We start from the raw sequence: 14,959 nt of genomic DNA, 5'->3' as shown, positions 1-14,959 counted from the left end.
GAGCCTGTCATGTCAATGAAATCGATTTTGTTTAAAGTCTCAAGAGCTGGAAATTATTCAAATGACATGAAAATTCAAATGTCCTTTGGTGGTTTTGTTTGTGCAGTCATTGGCACCTGAGCTGAGATGATCAACCCGCCACAGCTGAGAAGGCGGTGTAACCTCAAACTCAAACCCAGGATCCCAGGGGTGCCGAACGATTTGGCCAACATCCGCGGTCATGAACCAGGCGCGGTGCCACGACAGGAGCTGTCCGCGGGGCGGTGGCGCTCACCGGGCGAGAGGGGCGAGGCGGTGTAGGGGCGGCTGAACGCGGGCGAGGTGCCGGGCATGTAGGTGATGCGGTCCATGGGCGGCGTGCTGGTGCCTCCGGGCTGCGGCACGAGCATGGGGTGGTGCGACATCTGGGCGAGGTTGATGATGCCTGAGAGCACACAACGCGCACGGCTGTAGAATCCAGAAGGGAATCGTCCATTTCGGTGTTCTTAATTCACGATCAGAGCACTGCAAGTCGCGTAGCTGTTGACGATTATAAAGATAACATGATAGTAATGCGCCTTATTTAGCCAGGGAGCCGGAGGCTCAGAATTTCTCAGGAGGGTGCTGCATTAAAATGTTTGGCAATTACTTAAATGAGAGTTTGGCTACGCGTGGGAGGAAACTGCAGCACCCGGAAACTGCAGCACCCGGAGAACACCTACACATACGAAGGAGTAACAATCGAAGCTCCGCACAAGTTCCAATGTCCTGCAATCCCCTGGCCACATTGAAGCCCAAGTCTACGACTCCTCTTTAAGTACTAACCCTGCTGGACCCTGCTTAGCATCAGGTCTCTGACAATATCAGGCACAAACGGTTCTTAATTAAAAAGGACCTTCCTAGAAAAGTCTTGAGACTCAATAGAGCTGTCGCTTGAGTTCCCAACAGAGCGATACAAACCCAACCACTCTAGTTCTAAGAGATGGCTAAAAAGCGAGTTTGTGGCGTGTGCGCATGCATGCATACGTGCATGCGTGTGCGTGCGTACTTGGGTGGAGGGGGTAGGCGGAGACGGTGACGGGGACGTCGCGGGGGGACAGCCCCCGGCCCCCCACCTCGGGGCGCAGCATCTGCTGCGAGGTGATGTAATCGTTGAGCAGCGTCTGCCGGTTCTCCATGACGGCCGCCGACTCGGAGAACACGTGCGGGTGGTGGTGGTACAACTGGTAGGCACCCGGGTAGGCCGGGCCCGGTGACAGCTGTCGGGCCCCCACCGTCCCAGGCCGCGCCATCAGGTATCCCTGAGCTGCGGGGTTAAGAGCGTAAGGCCCAACCGCTAAAGATAACCGCAATACCAGAGACGAGCGTCAACAACTGCACTTGCTACCCCATGCATTCACCCATCTCCCTCAGTCGCAGGCTCCAACACTTCATTACACAGCACTCGAGTTGCCAATACACAGCAGCAACAGGAACCACCGCTACAGCAGCAGCCATGATTCCATGACGTTTCAAAGAATGCCCTTGGCAGTGATCATCTGAGAAACCAAAATGTGAAACTATTTGGAGGATATACATATTCGGTCAATGCCGTCACTTAAAGTGTTATTTGACCATACTTCACCACGCTGGTCAGTGCCGGTTACTGAAGAGAGGGAGCACAGAATCACAGTACAACAAGGGGACCATGCTGTGGTAGCTTCTCCTGCCCACCACGTAGGCCTGCGGCCCTGTGACCATAGCGGCCGCCCAAAACTTCGGTTCCAAGATTGGATGCGATTCCGAAAGCCAGGTGATTAAGCTCCCCTTCGTCCGAATTTCTTTACGGTGGGCGGGCGCGCCGCGTGGGGTGCGGGGTGCAATGACGCTCGCCTTGCAGGAAGGCCGGGTGGTAGACGGCGTTGGCGGGGTCAAAGCCCAGCGGGAGGTGCGCGCGGTATATGTCGCGCATCGCTGTGTCGTAGGGGCTGTGCGTGCCGGCGCGCTCCTGCACCGAGCCCGGAGACTTGGGCGCGGCGTTGTCGCGCGGCGTGGGCGTAGATTTGCGCTCGTGAGACACAGGCTTGCCCGTCGTGATGCTCCCTGAAAGAGAGTTGTTTTTTTCCGCGATTAATGTGGGTCGGCACTCGCACGATCCGCAAGAACAGAATTCTCTTCCCCGGCACTTTCAAGAATCTTTCAGAATTTTTAGTGACATCATTAGTCAGGCCACCGTGATGAGCCAGAGTAAACAAAAAAACACCCTCAAGCCAAGCCAATTCCTTTTTCTCAGTTTCTCTGGGAGGATTTTTCTAATTGACTACGTGGGTGCCAACGATTTATGTCGGAAAAACGCAACCTCAGCTGTTATTAACAACAGTTGCTGCATCAGAATTTTTGGAATCTTTCCACAGGGAAAATAAAAACTAGATTTAATACACATTCCCTTCATGGAATCTGCAACCAAAAACAGATCCCATCAAGCAGAAGGGCCCCTACGTTGCGAGTTCCAGACTGTCTGTCAAAAGTTTCAGGCTACATTATCGAGGAAAAATAAGTACGTTAAAGTGACTTTGCGGTATGCTCCACTGACTTCACTGCAGTGACGTTGTATTATCAAGCACAGAAGTGAAGAAGCAGTCATGCCACCACAGTGACTGCTGACATCAACATTATGAAGTTTAAAATGTGCACCGAAAAGCCCAGCAGACACAACCTGGGCACCAACTTGCGGAACGACAGCAGTGGTTTTTCTTCCGCATCTTCCTTTAAGCAGCCAATAACAAACTAAACCCGGTTTAATGCAACCAGGCATCACCGTGACCACAGATCCGACGGTCAGACTCCCCACACCGTGATGCTCGGGCTGCGGTCGGCACCTTCAGACGAGCGGACGAGGGCGGGCGACGAGCGAGCGATGGAGCCCTGGTAGCCGACGGGCAGGCGCATCGTGGCCAGCTGCTCCTCGTACGTGCCGGGGCTCAGCTGGGATTTGCCGGCGTCATGGGGGCCGCCCCTCAGCACCGATGAGCTGGGCACTGCGCTCACTACGGACGTGGAGCGCAGGCGCGACAGGTCCTCGGGTTTGCCCTCCTCGTAGCGGCCACCGCCGCCACCACCACCGCCACCGCCGGCCCCCCTGTCGCCCGACTGCCGTGAGGACGCGTCGCCCCCCCCCCACGCCACCCCCCCTCTCCGCAGCGCGAGCGTTGTCCGCCATGAGCAGGTGCTGCGCCAGCCCGGCGTGGGCCAGGTGGCTCGGGCTGCCCAGCAGCGACTTCACGTCGTGCTTCAGGCTGCTCTCGTACTTCACCGGCGTGCCCTGTGAGGCACGCGCACACGCACGCACGGGGACGCTCAACTCCCGCTCGATCGCCGCTGTCCGGTGCGTGCGTTAAAAATGAGTGAAAAATTCTTCAATTGGGTACTCGGGTTCAATGTGTAATTTCTTTTGACCTACCAGCACATAATTTACAGCTGTGGCAAGCTGGATTTTTGATCCAGCATGAACCCCAGCAATCTGGAGTGTGAATGGGAAGAGCTTGGGTGAGCAATGAGGCACCTACACCATAGACGCTCTTCCACGAGGGATGGCCTTGCCGCCGCATTCTCTGGTTTTCTTCGTGCACGCTTATTATTAACGCTTCTTGGTATAAGAAGCTATTTCAGTAAAAACTTGCTCTCGTGACTAAGAACACACACTTCGATTTGTACATTTTTTTCAGCATCAAAATAAAACACCGGCTGTGCCGGACCACCAGCTGGGGGCAACGCACCGCAGTGGGAACGCAAGCGCAGGTGGTTCCGTTGGCACGTAAAAAAATTCGCACACAACAAAACAAGGTGTATTTATAAACAGCTGCATACATTTGGGCTGCTGTACCCCGGGTACAAACGGCCGTGAACCTGGAGCTCCGCACCTGTGAGAAACCAAACCAAAACCCATCCCAGCTCCCTCTCCTCCTTGTCTTGTTAACAGCGGTCACTGCAGAAATGCGAGGCCATGGCAGAGGCACGAGTGGTCACCTGTGCGATGGAGCCCTCGTGCAGGACCCGCGTCGGCGCGTGGATCACCTCGGGGGTGCGGCGCTGCTGCTGTTGCTGCGCCGTCTCGGCCGGCTTACGGCCGTCGGCTCGCGGGAGCTCGTGGATGGAGCGGCCCGTCTCCTTGATAGTATGAGGCCCGTCGTAGGGCTTGCCCTTGCCGAGGCCACCCTCGTAGCCGCCCCCCTTGGGCGACATGTCCTCGCGCTTGATCTGCTTGCTCTCGCGCCGGTGGAACTCCTCCGGCTCCACGTGGGCCCGGGGCGTGCCTGCTCGCACGTGCCAACACACAACGCTCCATCTCAAGCCACCTCCAAACGGGGGATGCTGGCTGAGCCACTGACTTGAACCACGGTTTAGTTTCCCCACCTTCACAAGAAATGGAATTGATATTAAAGACAATCGGTACAATAACGGGACTCTTGACGAAGAAGAAGCGGACGTCTGTTGTCAAATCAGAATTGCGTGCTTATTTTAACTGTAATGGGCGCACAGCTACGTTAGTGACAGAGCGGGACGGTTCAAACTCCACCTCGTCGCCCCTCCATTGTGACCCCGAAACCAAACGTTAAATGGGGAGTGTGGGCGTATGAGCGACGGGGCTCGCAGGCAGAACGAACCGTGCATGATGGACCCGAGGACGGATGCGCGCTCCTTATTTTCCGGGACGCCGGCGCCCTCCCTGTGCTGGGCTCGGCTGTACAGGCCTGGCACAACAGCAGAGCGGTGGTGGCGTTCATTCAATAAAATACCTGGAGCACGTAAACATCTTCTCATCTCGTACGACAACGATTTACAACAGCATAACCGTGAGAAGCATCGAGCACAACCGACAAGAGACGGTCCCACAGCCCGTCGCCTTCCACCCTTTCCATACAACTCCCTCCGCGAGGTGGCTTGAGCAATCGCTGCCCACGGCCCTCCCTTGGCAGTGCCGGTGCCGTGGACACGCACCTTCGTAGGGGCTGGACTCGGCGAGGCGGTGCATCCTCTGTAGGTCGCCCTCCATCATGTCGTATGTGCGCTTGCTCCCCGCCATCTCGTGCGGGGCCCTGGGGCTCCGCGAGCCCTCGCCGGCGCTCTTCTGGAGAGCTACAAATGCACACCGATCGCCGGTACCTCGGACATCGCAATAGGGAACGGCACGAGCAGCGGCGCTGGTTGGCGAGTGGAGGGCGAGTGCAGGTATACTCAGTCATATCTGTAAAGTGTTACTCACAGACTCTTAGTGCGTTCAACCGAGTTCAGTTGAGACAAATAATAGAAAAAAGTGGTAGTTTAGTGATCAGCATCCCAACGAGAAGCTAAGCAGAACTGAGCCTGCCGCGAGCTTGGCTGGGTGACCAAATGAATAAAACAGGAATTGTAGGCTGCTCCATGCACCAATGCGCATGCTACGTTGTTCGCAAGATCAAATATTGTGACATACCCAACTCAAAGCGTATACGCTCCCAACCTTCAATGATCATATTTGTGAAATATGGATGTCGAATAACCCCACGACCGCAAGGCTTGAGGAAGCCCTCATGCAGCAGTGGATTGACAAAAGGGCTGTGCGAGCACATCCCGGAATGTGATGTACAAATGCCTGTGCACTCTGTGGAAATGCGACTTACAGGGGTAGGACATTGGATGGCTTGATTTCCCGCGGTCGGAGCCGGTGGACTCATCGCTGGAAGCCAGCTTGGAGATGGTTCCTTTGTACAGTACCTCCGCAGGGATGCCCTGGCGGTGGAGGGGAGGCACGGGGCAATGAGCAACAAGGAGAGGAGAGGCACCAGCTCTCGGGCAGGCCGCCATGCAGTACCGGCCACTACGTGTGTGGTGACGGCCACGCGGTGGCCTCCTTCCCCAACTCATGGCCTCACTTCCCCTTTTCTGCCTTTAACTAATCAAGTACGCCGCCCTGATCGTGCGCGAGTCATGCAGTTCCAAGTAAATGCGTTGAAAATCGAAATTGTGCTGTGAGCACCTTTCGGCTTAATGATCATTACACTCTTTGTTTAGCTTTGCTTAAACAATGTCTCACTTGTACACGAAACAGTTAAATCTCAACAGGCTCTCACCTGGTTTAACATCAAGTGAACATTTGAATGAGTTCCTTACTGTGGCTACAGCCGTTCAGTGGGTGCATAAAAGGCACGCTTTAACATTTGGTGAAAACGCTCACGAGTTCGAGCACGACCTTTAGGGGAACGAGTTCACCACCGCCCTCGCCGCCGCGCATCTCAGCACCTGCGAGATGGAGCCACGGTAGTTCACGGAGGAGTCCAGCGACAGCTTGGCCGGAGGCCCCGACGCCTTGGAAACGACGCCCTCGTGCATGGGCGCCGCCGATGGCCCGGCTGCGCCACCGCGGCCGACAGGGAGAGACGCGCACGCGTGACGTGAAGCGACACGGCACAAGTGGCTGCCCTGCCGTATTCATTCAGTCGGCGTCGTTTGTTTTAATCCTGGTAAGTCTCGTGGATGGCAGCCTGCGGCGTTTTAGTTAAATCTGTGGATTTTATTTTGTCGAACTCTCAGTCTCATCGACTCAAACAATCATAAATGTAGTCCACACAGTTACTCAATATTGGTGCGACGGTTGAATAATTTATTTTCTCCCCAATATTATATCAGATTTGCCAATTAGCGAACTCAGTAAATATTTATACACGTTTCAATTTGCCATATTTGCTATAACGAAGCTGCTATATTGTCCCTGTCAGCGTCCTCGTCCCCACACTCATGAGCTCCGTCTCGTCACAGCCGGTCGCGCTTCGCTCTCTGCTGGGCACCGGTCGCAGTGGTCGTTGCGCTCGACGATCATCGTCCACTCAGTCACTGTCGGCTCACATTAAGAAGCCTTACTGACTAATGTTTCCCACCCTAGTTTCGTTGACAATGAGCAAGCGCTGGCTTCATACCTATGAGGATTGAGGGGTCCGAGCTCTGGCGGGAGTGCAGGCCCTCGGGCTGCCCGCGTGGAGACAGCTCCTCCTGCTTGATGACCGACACCGCCGCTGCACGTGCACGCGGACAACCATGCACCGTTACTTCAACTGGGATCATAATGCAGCAATAATCAACAACCTCCTGTGAACATTTGGCAGAAACCTCCCCAAAAAGTCATGGGACGAGGTGAGGCTTTCAGAGGACCTCCGCTACCCTGCAAAGGCTCGTAATTTACTGCTGAGAGCGGGGAGCATAAATCGTGTGCGCTGCATGCTCACCGTGTTTGGAGGCGTCCGCGGGCCGCGGCGTGCCCATGAGGATGGAGCCCATGGCCACCTTGCCCGGGTCCGTGGAGAAGGCGACACGCGCGTGCACCGCGCCCGACGGGTACGCAGGGATGCCCTGCGTGCCCGCGGTACGACACAACCGCAACACAGCCGCAAAACAAGCACAACACAATTACAACACAAGCATACCAACACAAGCATGACAACACAACCATGAATGACTCGGTGCGGTGAGCAGGGGGTAGAGGTTAGAAGGGCAATCTGTACCACGCTATAGTGTGCTCCTCTCATGCAAAAGTTTTTTCCAGGTGCTCTGGATTGTGTGGTTGTGCAGTCTAGAGGAAGAAGTTTGTGCATGCTAAGGTGGAGCGGTAGTGCAGGACGCGTCCCCCCCCCCCCACGCCACCCCCCCTGTCCGCGGCGCGAGCACTGTCCGCCACGAGCAGGTGCTGCGCCAGCGCGGCGTGGGCCAGGTGGTTCGGGCTGCCCAGCAGCGACTTCACGTCGTGCTTCTGGCTGCTCTCGTAATTCACCAGCGTGCCCCGAGTTCGATTCACAGTGACAACCAAGAACATTGGCAGAAAATATATTTTAACTGGTCCTGGGCCTCCCCTCGGTCGCCTTAAACGAGTACCTGGTGCGATGCGTAAAGCATCAGAATGGGAGATACAAAGGCGGCTAGGCGTGGTGCTGGCCAACGGCCCCAACAGTCTGTTAAACACTATAAGGAGGATCTTTCTTTGTTTGCGTGTGCGCGCATGCGGCTGTGGTTGTGTGCGTGTCCCACCTGCGTGATGGAGCCTCCTCCGCCCATGATGACCGTGGGCTTCTCGGCCGTGCCGGCCTGCTTCCCCGACGGGATGAGTGGCGGGGGCCCCGGCATGGCGCCAAGCCGCGCCGGCCGGGGCACGGGCTGCCGGGTCACGTCCAGTAGGTGCGGGGCCGGCTGCAAGCCTGGAGTGGCGACACGCCCCCCACAGATGCCCCTCAACGCCACTGACAACTCGCTAGTGTGTACGGTTTCTAACACTTCACACCTCAATTTAACCTCCACCGAAAGCTCAATTAAACTGCACGTATTAAATCCAATCCAATCAATCAACAGTGAATGAGTACATGGGGAAGCGGACACGACCTTTACTCAACGAGAAGACCATGAGGGGCCCTCCCATCTCGGCAGAGCCTGCTCGCAGCACCGCTTAACACCAACACGACACCTGAGCTACGATCGGGACCTAATTTTTCACCAAATATATTCGGGGTGCCGGAAGACTTGAGTAAGCGGCACGTGACCGTCAGCCACAGCGAGAGGTAGACTGGATGAGGTGCGATTCCGAGTGTGAAAATATTTTCCAGGTCAGTGAACCCGGACGGACCCGGCTGAAATGAAAGGAAGGCGTGGCTGTGAAGCGGTACGTGTGCCAGCACCTGGCAGGGGGTGCCTCTGCAGGTAGAGCTCGCCGGCCCTGCCCGTCTCGCGGACAAACGCGTGGTACGGAGACGATGAGGGCACCGCTCCGCCGCTCGCGTCCTGGTAGAAGAAGGCCACCGAGCGGCCTGCTCGGCAAAGGCCCACGGAATATGCACGCATTACCACACACGCGCTCACTCACTTGGACACGCACACGGATACTTAGCATAAGCGCTCGCGTGCACACACGCAAATGAGCAGGCGTTTACAAAAGCGCGCCCGCGCACACGAACATAAGCGCAATCCCATATGCGCACAAACGGACGCGATCGCGCAAAAACACATACATACCACACGGCGTTTCTTTCAGTTCAAGTAAGCAGCACCATTCCTCTTCACTTTCACACAGCACAACACCATCGAGCCTCAACACACCCCCAAACAATCTACCGTGCTCCCCTGTTACCGACAGGCAAACTGATGGAGATAATTAATTAGCGCTTTGAACTTTAGTCGGGAGAATTAGAAACCGGATTCGGCGAGCTGTACGACGGAGCGCACCGTCTCTGTCGAGGCCGGCGGAGCTGCGGTTGAGCGAACGGGGGCTGGTGCTGCCATGCCGCTCCCCGTCGAGGGAGTCGCGCCGGGAGGCCCCCGCCGGATCCTGCGACTCGCGTTTGAGGCCGCCGGCGTCCGATGCGTCGTGCCTGTGGCCGCTGGCGGGGTCCTCCAGCGCCGACTCCTGCGCCACCACCTTGATCTGCTGCTGGAACATGGTGAGCGCGTCCGCCTGCGCCTTCGGCGGGCCGGCCGCGTACATCTGCGGCGCACACGCACACATGGCAGGTTCCTGGCGCGGCTCCCTTCCTGCTCGTCTTCGGTTCCTCCTCGCGCCTCCACCTCGTTCTCTCTATGAGAGCGAGCGAATACTACGTGGTATGTTACAAATTTCGATTTAAAGCTTTCGTGACTGCAGGGATTCATCTTCTTGGTTCTTTCGGTAAAGTCACGTAGAAGGAAAATAATAAAAATAAAACATAATAAAATAATTCTCACGACGTTTCGGCCACAACGCAAGCAGCCGTCTTCAGGTGGAGAACAGGTCAGACTCTGCCTTCTCGACAGACCTGTTCTCCACCTGAAGACGGCTGCTTGCGTTGTGGCCGAAACGTCGTGAGAATTATTTTATTATGTTTTATTTTTATTATTTTATTATTTTTCTTCTACGTGACTTTACCGAAAGAACCAAGGAGGTATGTTACAAGTTTATATAATTTTTATAATTTGTCAAATTTGGACTGTGGCGCCAGGAGAGAATGGCCTTCTTTTTTCGAATGACGTCCCAAAATCTTTTTAACGTCCACTGCGAAGCAGACGACGCGTAGCGTTCAACGGTTAATACGCGCGCGAACATCTGCAACGAGCGGCCAACGCGCGATCGTCGGTCCACACCACCGCGCACAAGTGGTCACAGAGCAAAGTGGTGAGGGCGATGTGTCACTTCACCATATGAGGGATGTCCGCCGCTCGCTGCTTCAGCTGCTGCAGGTCCATGGCGGGTGGCCTGATGGGCGGTGACATCATCATGGCGCGTGGCGGGCACAGGAGGCTCGGCTTGGGCGACACAGCGCTGGACACACGCACACGCGCGCACACACGCACTTTACACGAGAAGCCACACCGACGCCAAGTCTCATCTTACACGACACATTCCTTAAACACGTGCGTGTGTGTGTGTGTGTTTAACACGTCGCACGTTTTCACAACCATTAATGCGATTCGTAACTTTGGGTTAGGTCACGTAATGGTCTCACCAAATGCGTAGTTAAGAACCCTCCAACACCCGACATAGCCAAAATAATTGTCACGTGGTGTACAAGTGTTTAACAATGCACTAATTATTAACATTTCCACTCACGGTCCAGTAAGTGGAAGAACAATCCTCAAAACTAAATTTAGCCATTATTGCCCAAAAAGACAAAATATATAATAGATGACGCCTGAGGGAATGGCCCTTCCTCACAACACAACAAGTTCAGCATCACCAAGTAATTTGTTGAATTACGATTTGTAATGCTTGGCTGCAAATACCTCCGTGCTACTTAAACCAAGTCACGTTTCAGGCAGAGTGTTTTAGAGGCGTAAAAGTCCCAGAGACATTAACGATGGCTCTCCAAACATTCGCCCGACAAACGTCACCTCAAGCCTCTCAAGCCACACAGAGCACAGCGACGTGGGTGGGCGGCCGGCGTGACACCCACGTTGCCGATGCGCCTAAAGTGACTGCCCTTGCCAGCCAGGCCCGACCTCAACGGCTCAACCCCAACGCGGCGCCCGGAGGATTTGGCACGCCCGAGTCGCGGGTACAGGCAGCCTCCATGTGACAGCCGAGCTGGTGGCCCCACGTGCCCGCCCAACGGGGGCACTTAGCTTCCACTCAACGCGCACGAACGCGGCTTCCACACGACCACGACGATGCACGTGTGGAGGTTTCACGAGGCCACCTCCTGCCTAAGAGCGGCTTATGGGAGATGTTGTGCTTAGGGAACTAAGCGCTAAGACACAGGGACGAAACTCCCACGGGGGAGCCAGGGCAGCAACACCCGGTCGGGTCACATTTTACATTCTAAGGCCCCTGCACACAAAGCACATTGCGCACACCCCCTACGCCTGCCATAGATTAACAAGCTCTAATCTCACGAGATCCCATCTCGCTCGAGCAGCTTAAGCACATTGTATTTTTACCTGTGCATGTTTTTTTTTACGTTGCAGCTGCAAACATCCAATTATAAAATGCTCAAATAGTTTTCATGATGTCATTGCTTTGTGTACAATAAATGCCGCAAACGTGATAAATTGTCGATATTTTGAGAGCCGTAAAATGTCTCTCAAAGTTTCTGCACCACAGAAATTCTGGAGCCAACACTTTGCATTGGTAGGCATCGCATCCCCTCCGTAGTTTAAGTGACTAATCAGCTCATGGGTTGTGCTCATCTCAGTAAAGATTAAATCACACAGATACACAACAAAAAATGTAACTCCAGAGGGAGGGCACGGTTGTAGTCATTCTGTCAAGGTGCAGTAGTAATAGCGGTTCAAACCAGGCGAGAGTCTATGGGAGCTGCCTCCCCCCGCACCCTGAAAACGTAACGTGCCGGACCATGTGCCGCCTTACCAAGCGTTGGTGCTCAACGCCACCGCCACTACGGGTCACTGCTAATTGTCGTCATCATCATCCTCTTCCTCCTGGCAATGCCGGCGATCGTTCGTAGTGGAAGCTTAAGATATTGTCAACACGTGGCCTAACCCACAACACCAAGCCGAGATTATAAGTGACAGCAAAAACCCAAGTGTAACAATCACTCATCACAGAGGCATCGCACACAATACCCACAACAACAGCAGCACATGCTGCGCAAGCGGTGCCCCACGCTCAATAATTAGCACGGTGCAAGCCATGTCGACGCCGACCTAACGTCGTGCACCCGGGCTGCCTGGAAGCTTCGCCGGAAATCTCGCCGGTCTTACCCCGGCACAGACTCCTCCCCTTCGTCAGCACTGCAGGTGGCGCTCGAATCGTGGCTGGAGATGGATGTGACGCTGCCCAGCGGCCGGCGCACCAGCTCGCCCAGCTCCCCTTCCTCCTCGTTGGCGCGCAGTAACTCGACGGGACGCCGGACGTCTGCAGCGGCGACCGCCTTCGCCGGACGCTCCACCTCTTCCTCCTCCTCCTCCGTCTTGCACTCCGCTTTCACCTGCGCCCCGGGGGCATTGGAGTCCACCTCCATTGGCTCCTCCGGCTCCTCCACCTTCGCAGCATCCTGCTCGTACACACGCACAGATACGCAAAGGAATGTACAGGCACACACTGACAATAATATTCAATCGTACAGATATGCACGGAATGAAACGAAACCAGCCCATGCAGCCAGGTGCCGTCTGCCCTCACCTCCTTGTCGGCAGACAGCGGCACGGCCCCGGAGTTGGCCGGCTTGACGTCGACGCCGCCGGAAACGCCTTCCTCCTCCTTGAGCCGTGTGGTATCCATGGGGGACGGCGCGCTCTCCGTGTCCGAGCTGTTATTGTCTCCGCCTGTCGCGGGGACGGGCAGCAGCGCGCACCGCCGCGTAAGCCGCGCTTCGCCGTTCCCCCTTCCGGCATCCCCATCACCATCATTCCCATTCCACTCACGATTGCATTCAATAGTCCGCCATTATTTTTAACCTCGTTTTGATAAAGCTCCTTGCATTGTTTCTCGATTGCAGATTTAGCGACACGCAAATGTTTTGCGTGCGATTTTTACGCTGCGATGAGTATCTCGGCATTTAGACATTTGTATTAAATTCGGTTGTACATTTAACTCATTAGCATAAGAGTTTAAAGATTGATTTTAATTGATGTATCAATGTATGAATACGCGCTTTGTAATTCGCGGCGATGAAAAATCAACAGTATGCACCACAGCTAAACAATTTCCCGCAGGAAACCCTCCTCATATTTATCACAGCTGCTACCTTCAGACCTAAACGCCCCTAACTGCAGCACAAGTGGAAAAAAATAAAGGCAGAAACGCATTTCTTCAACAGAGAAAGATTACAGAAACTTGGGGGGGGAGGGGAAACGACGCGAGGGAGTTCTAAACGTGAGCAATGGGAGTAAAGAAATAGCGAGAAAAAGCTCAGTTGTCGAACACAGCACGGAGGAGATTCCATCTCGGAGGGGACGGGCGTGTGTGTGCAGGAGTCTCCACCGCCGCACCTTCGCTCTGGTCGCCGCTCGCCCCGGACTCGTCATCGTCGTCGTCCTGGTCGTCCTGGGCGGACACGGTGGAGGCAACGCTCTCACACTGCGACAGCTCGCGATCGGCCCGCGCCCTCCACCGCGACTGCGGCGCAGAGCAACACCGCACGCCAACACCGCACACCAACACCGCACGCCGTCACCGCCGCCCTCCCTCCCTCCCCACGGTGCGCACGCACTGCCTTCTGCTGTGCTGCTCTCGCTGTCTAGAGTTTTATCTCCCCGGTCATCCGCTCTGCTTATTCCCTTCTGCCTCTAAGTCCGAACGTTCGACTTTTATTCCCTACCGCTGACGAGTTACATCTGTAAGAACGCTCTCTCCAATCTTCCCACGTCTACTCGTTCACCACCATTCTAGGGGAAATCCCTCCCCATTCTACTCGGCTTCCACATCACACTCTTGCGATGATATATACACGGTGTGCCGCGCCGCCAAGTAATCTGCACCAGCTCGTGGCTAGGCCTGTGCTTTATTTGCAGCGGCTACTACTTCATGCTTTGTTCTGTGCACTGTTCATATTGATATAGATGCCTTGAACAGCATCTTTCATTGAGATGCCCCGATAAAAAACCGTGCATGATATTAGCACGAGAATATTAGCCGCCCAGATCGACAGCCAGACAAGACGGGATGCTCACTTGGCACACAGTTTGCAGGCTGGACACCCCACAATTATCCATCGCAGTACCATCTACGTGCACTGCGTGTACGTGTCTGTTTGTGTCTGTGTATGTCGTGCTGCCAGCTGCCGCCACTCACCCCCTTGGCCTTGTGCTGCTGCAGCAGAGCGTCCAGGTTGTGTCGTCGCTTGTAGTTGAAGTAAAAGTTCTTGCACTGAGATTCCGACTTGGAGCCAACCATTCTGGCAATTGCTGGCCAGTTCCTACCGTGCTCCACCAACCCTGCGGGACATCACAAGCCATGACGGTCTGTCACATGTTCCGATTTCACCCGTCACTGCCTTCACAACACTTGGGAGACATAGCAATTACAATGACCACCAGCCTACAGTAGGTCTCTTGACTTTCCTGCCGAGGACACCGGGTGCGCATCCCTTCCGAATCACACTCTCAGCGACTCTGACAAATCGCTGACTGGATATTATTTTTCAGCATTCGCCAAGCGATAAGCAAAGAGAACAAATGGATCCTAGATTTTAGTATAGGTTGTCACCGACACGCTCCGACTTGGACACCAATGAGGAGCGTGTCAGTGACCACCCGAGCCGTCTCTTCTGTTCCTCGACAACAATTGCAGCTACTGACGTAAGAAGACGCTGTCAAGAATATCATCACCTGCGCAGGTGCCTCAACCGATTAAAACTGTTTTTGCAGCAGTGACGATAGCACTCCTGGTAAAGAATGGTTTCATAAAATAAATTTTGCCAGATTTTTGGTATTTGTTGTGCATTTTTTTTAAGTCAACGGCGTCAATAAACGGCCGGCGGTTCTGCTGCTGGGGGCACCTGTTCGCTTACACCTCTGTAGTGACCACAGACAGGCGCTCAGCACAGAGCAGCTA

The 14,959-nt window shown here is 54.9% G+C and overlaps 1 protein-coding gene across 1 annotated transcript in view; it reads right to left on the bottom strand.

The window, feature by feature from the left end:
* Window positions 1–14,959, bottom strand: part of LOC144945231 (nuclear receptor corepressor 1-like) — a 66,256-nt gene that overhangs the window by 10,536 nt on the left and 40,761 nt on the right. Inside the window, 21 exon segments of the mRNA XM_078873589.1 lie at window positions 275–424; window positions 1,028–1,315; window positions 1,852–2,061; window positions 2,838–3,135; window positions 3,137–3,280; window positions 3,419–3,478; window positions 3,985–4,271; window positions 4,623–4,709; window positions 4,957–5,094; window positions 5,619–5,727; window positions 6,238–6,347; window positions 6,912–7,007; window positions 7,218–7,341; window positions 8,014–8,180; window positions 8,655–8,783; window positions 9,199–9,457; window positions 10,144–10,267; window positions 12,166–12,458; window positions 12,587–12,729; window positions 13,396–13,522; window positions 14,198–14,340. Coding sequence (XP_078729715.1) covers window positions 275–424; window positions 1,028–1,315; window positions 1,852–2,061; window positions 2,838–3,135; window positions 3,137–3,280; window positions 3,419–3,478; window positions 3,985–4,271; window positions 4,623–4,709; window positions 4,957–5,094; window positions 5,619–5,727; window positions 6,238–6,347; window positions 6,912–7,007; window positions 7,218–7,341; window positions 8,014–8,180; window positions 8,655–8,783; window positions 9,199–9,457; window positions 10,144–10,267; window positions 12,166–12,458; window positions 12,587–12,729; window positions 13,396–13,522; window positions 14,198–14,340 — 3,486 coding nt within the window.

The sequence above is a fragment of the Lampetra fluviatilis genome, chromosome 37, assembly GCF_964198595.1.
Source record: "Lampetra fluviatilis chromosome 37, kcLamFluv1.1, whole genome shotgun sequence".
NCBI classification, from domain to species: domain Eukaryota; kingdom Metazoa; phylum Chordata; class Hyperoartia; order Petromyzontiformes; family Petromyzontidae; genus Lampetra; species Lampetra fluviatilis.
The sequence above is the reverse complement of the archived record's forward strand: the minus strand, read 5'-3'. Positions and strand labels throughout refer to the sequence as shown.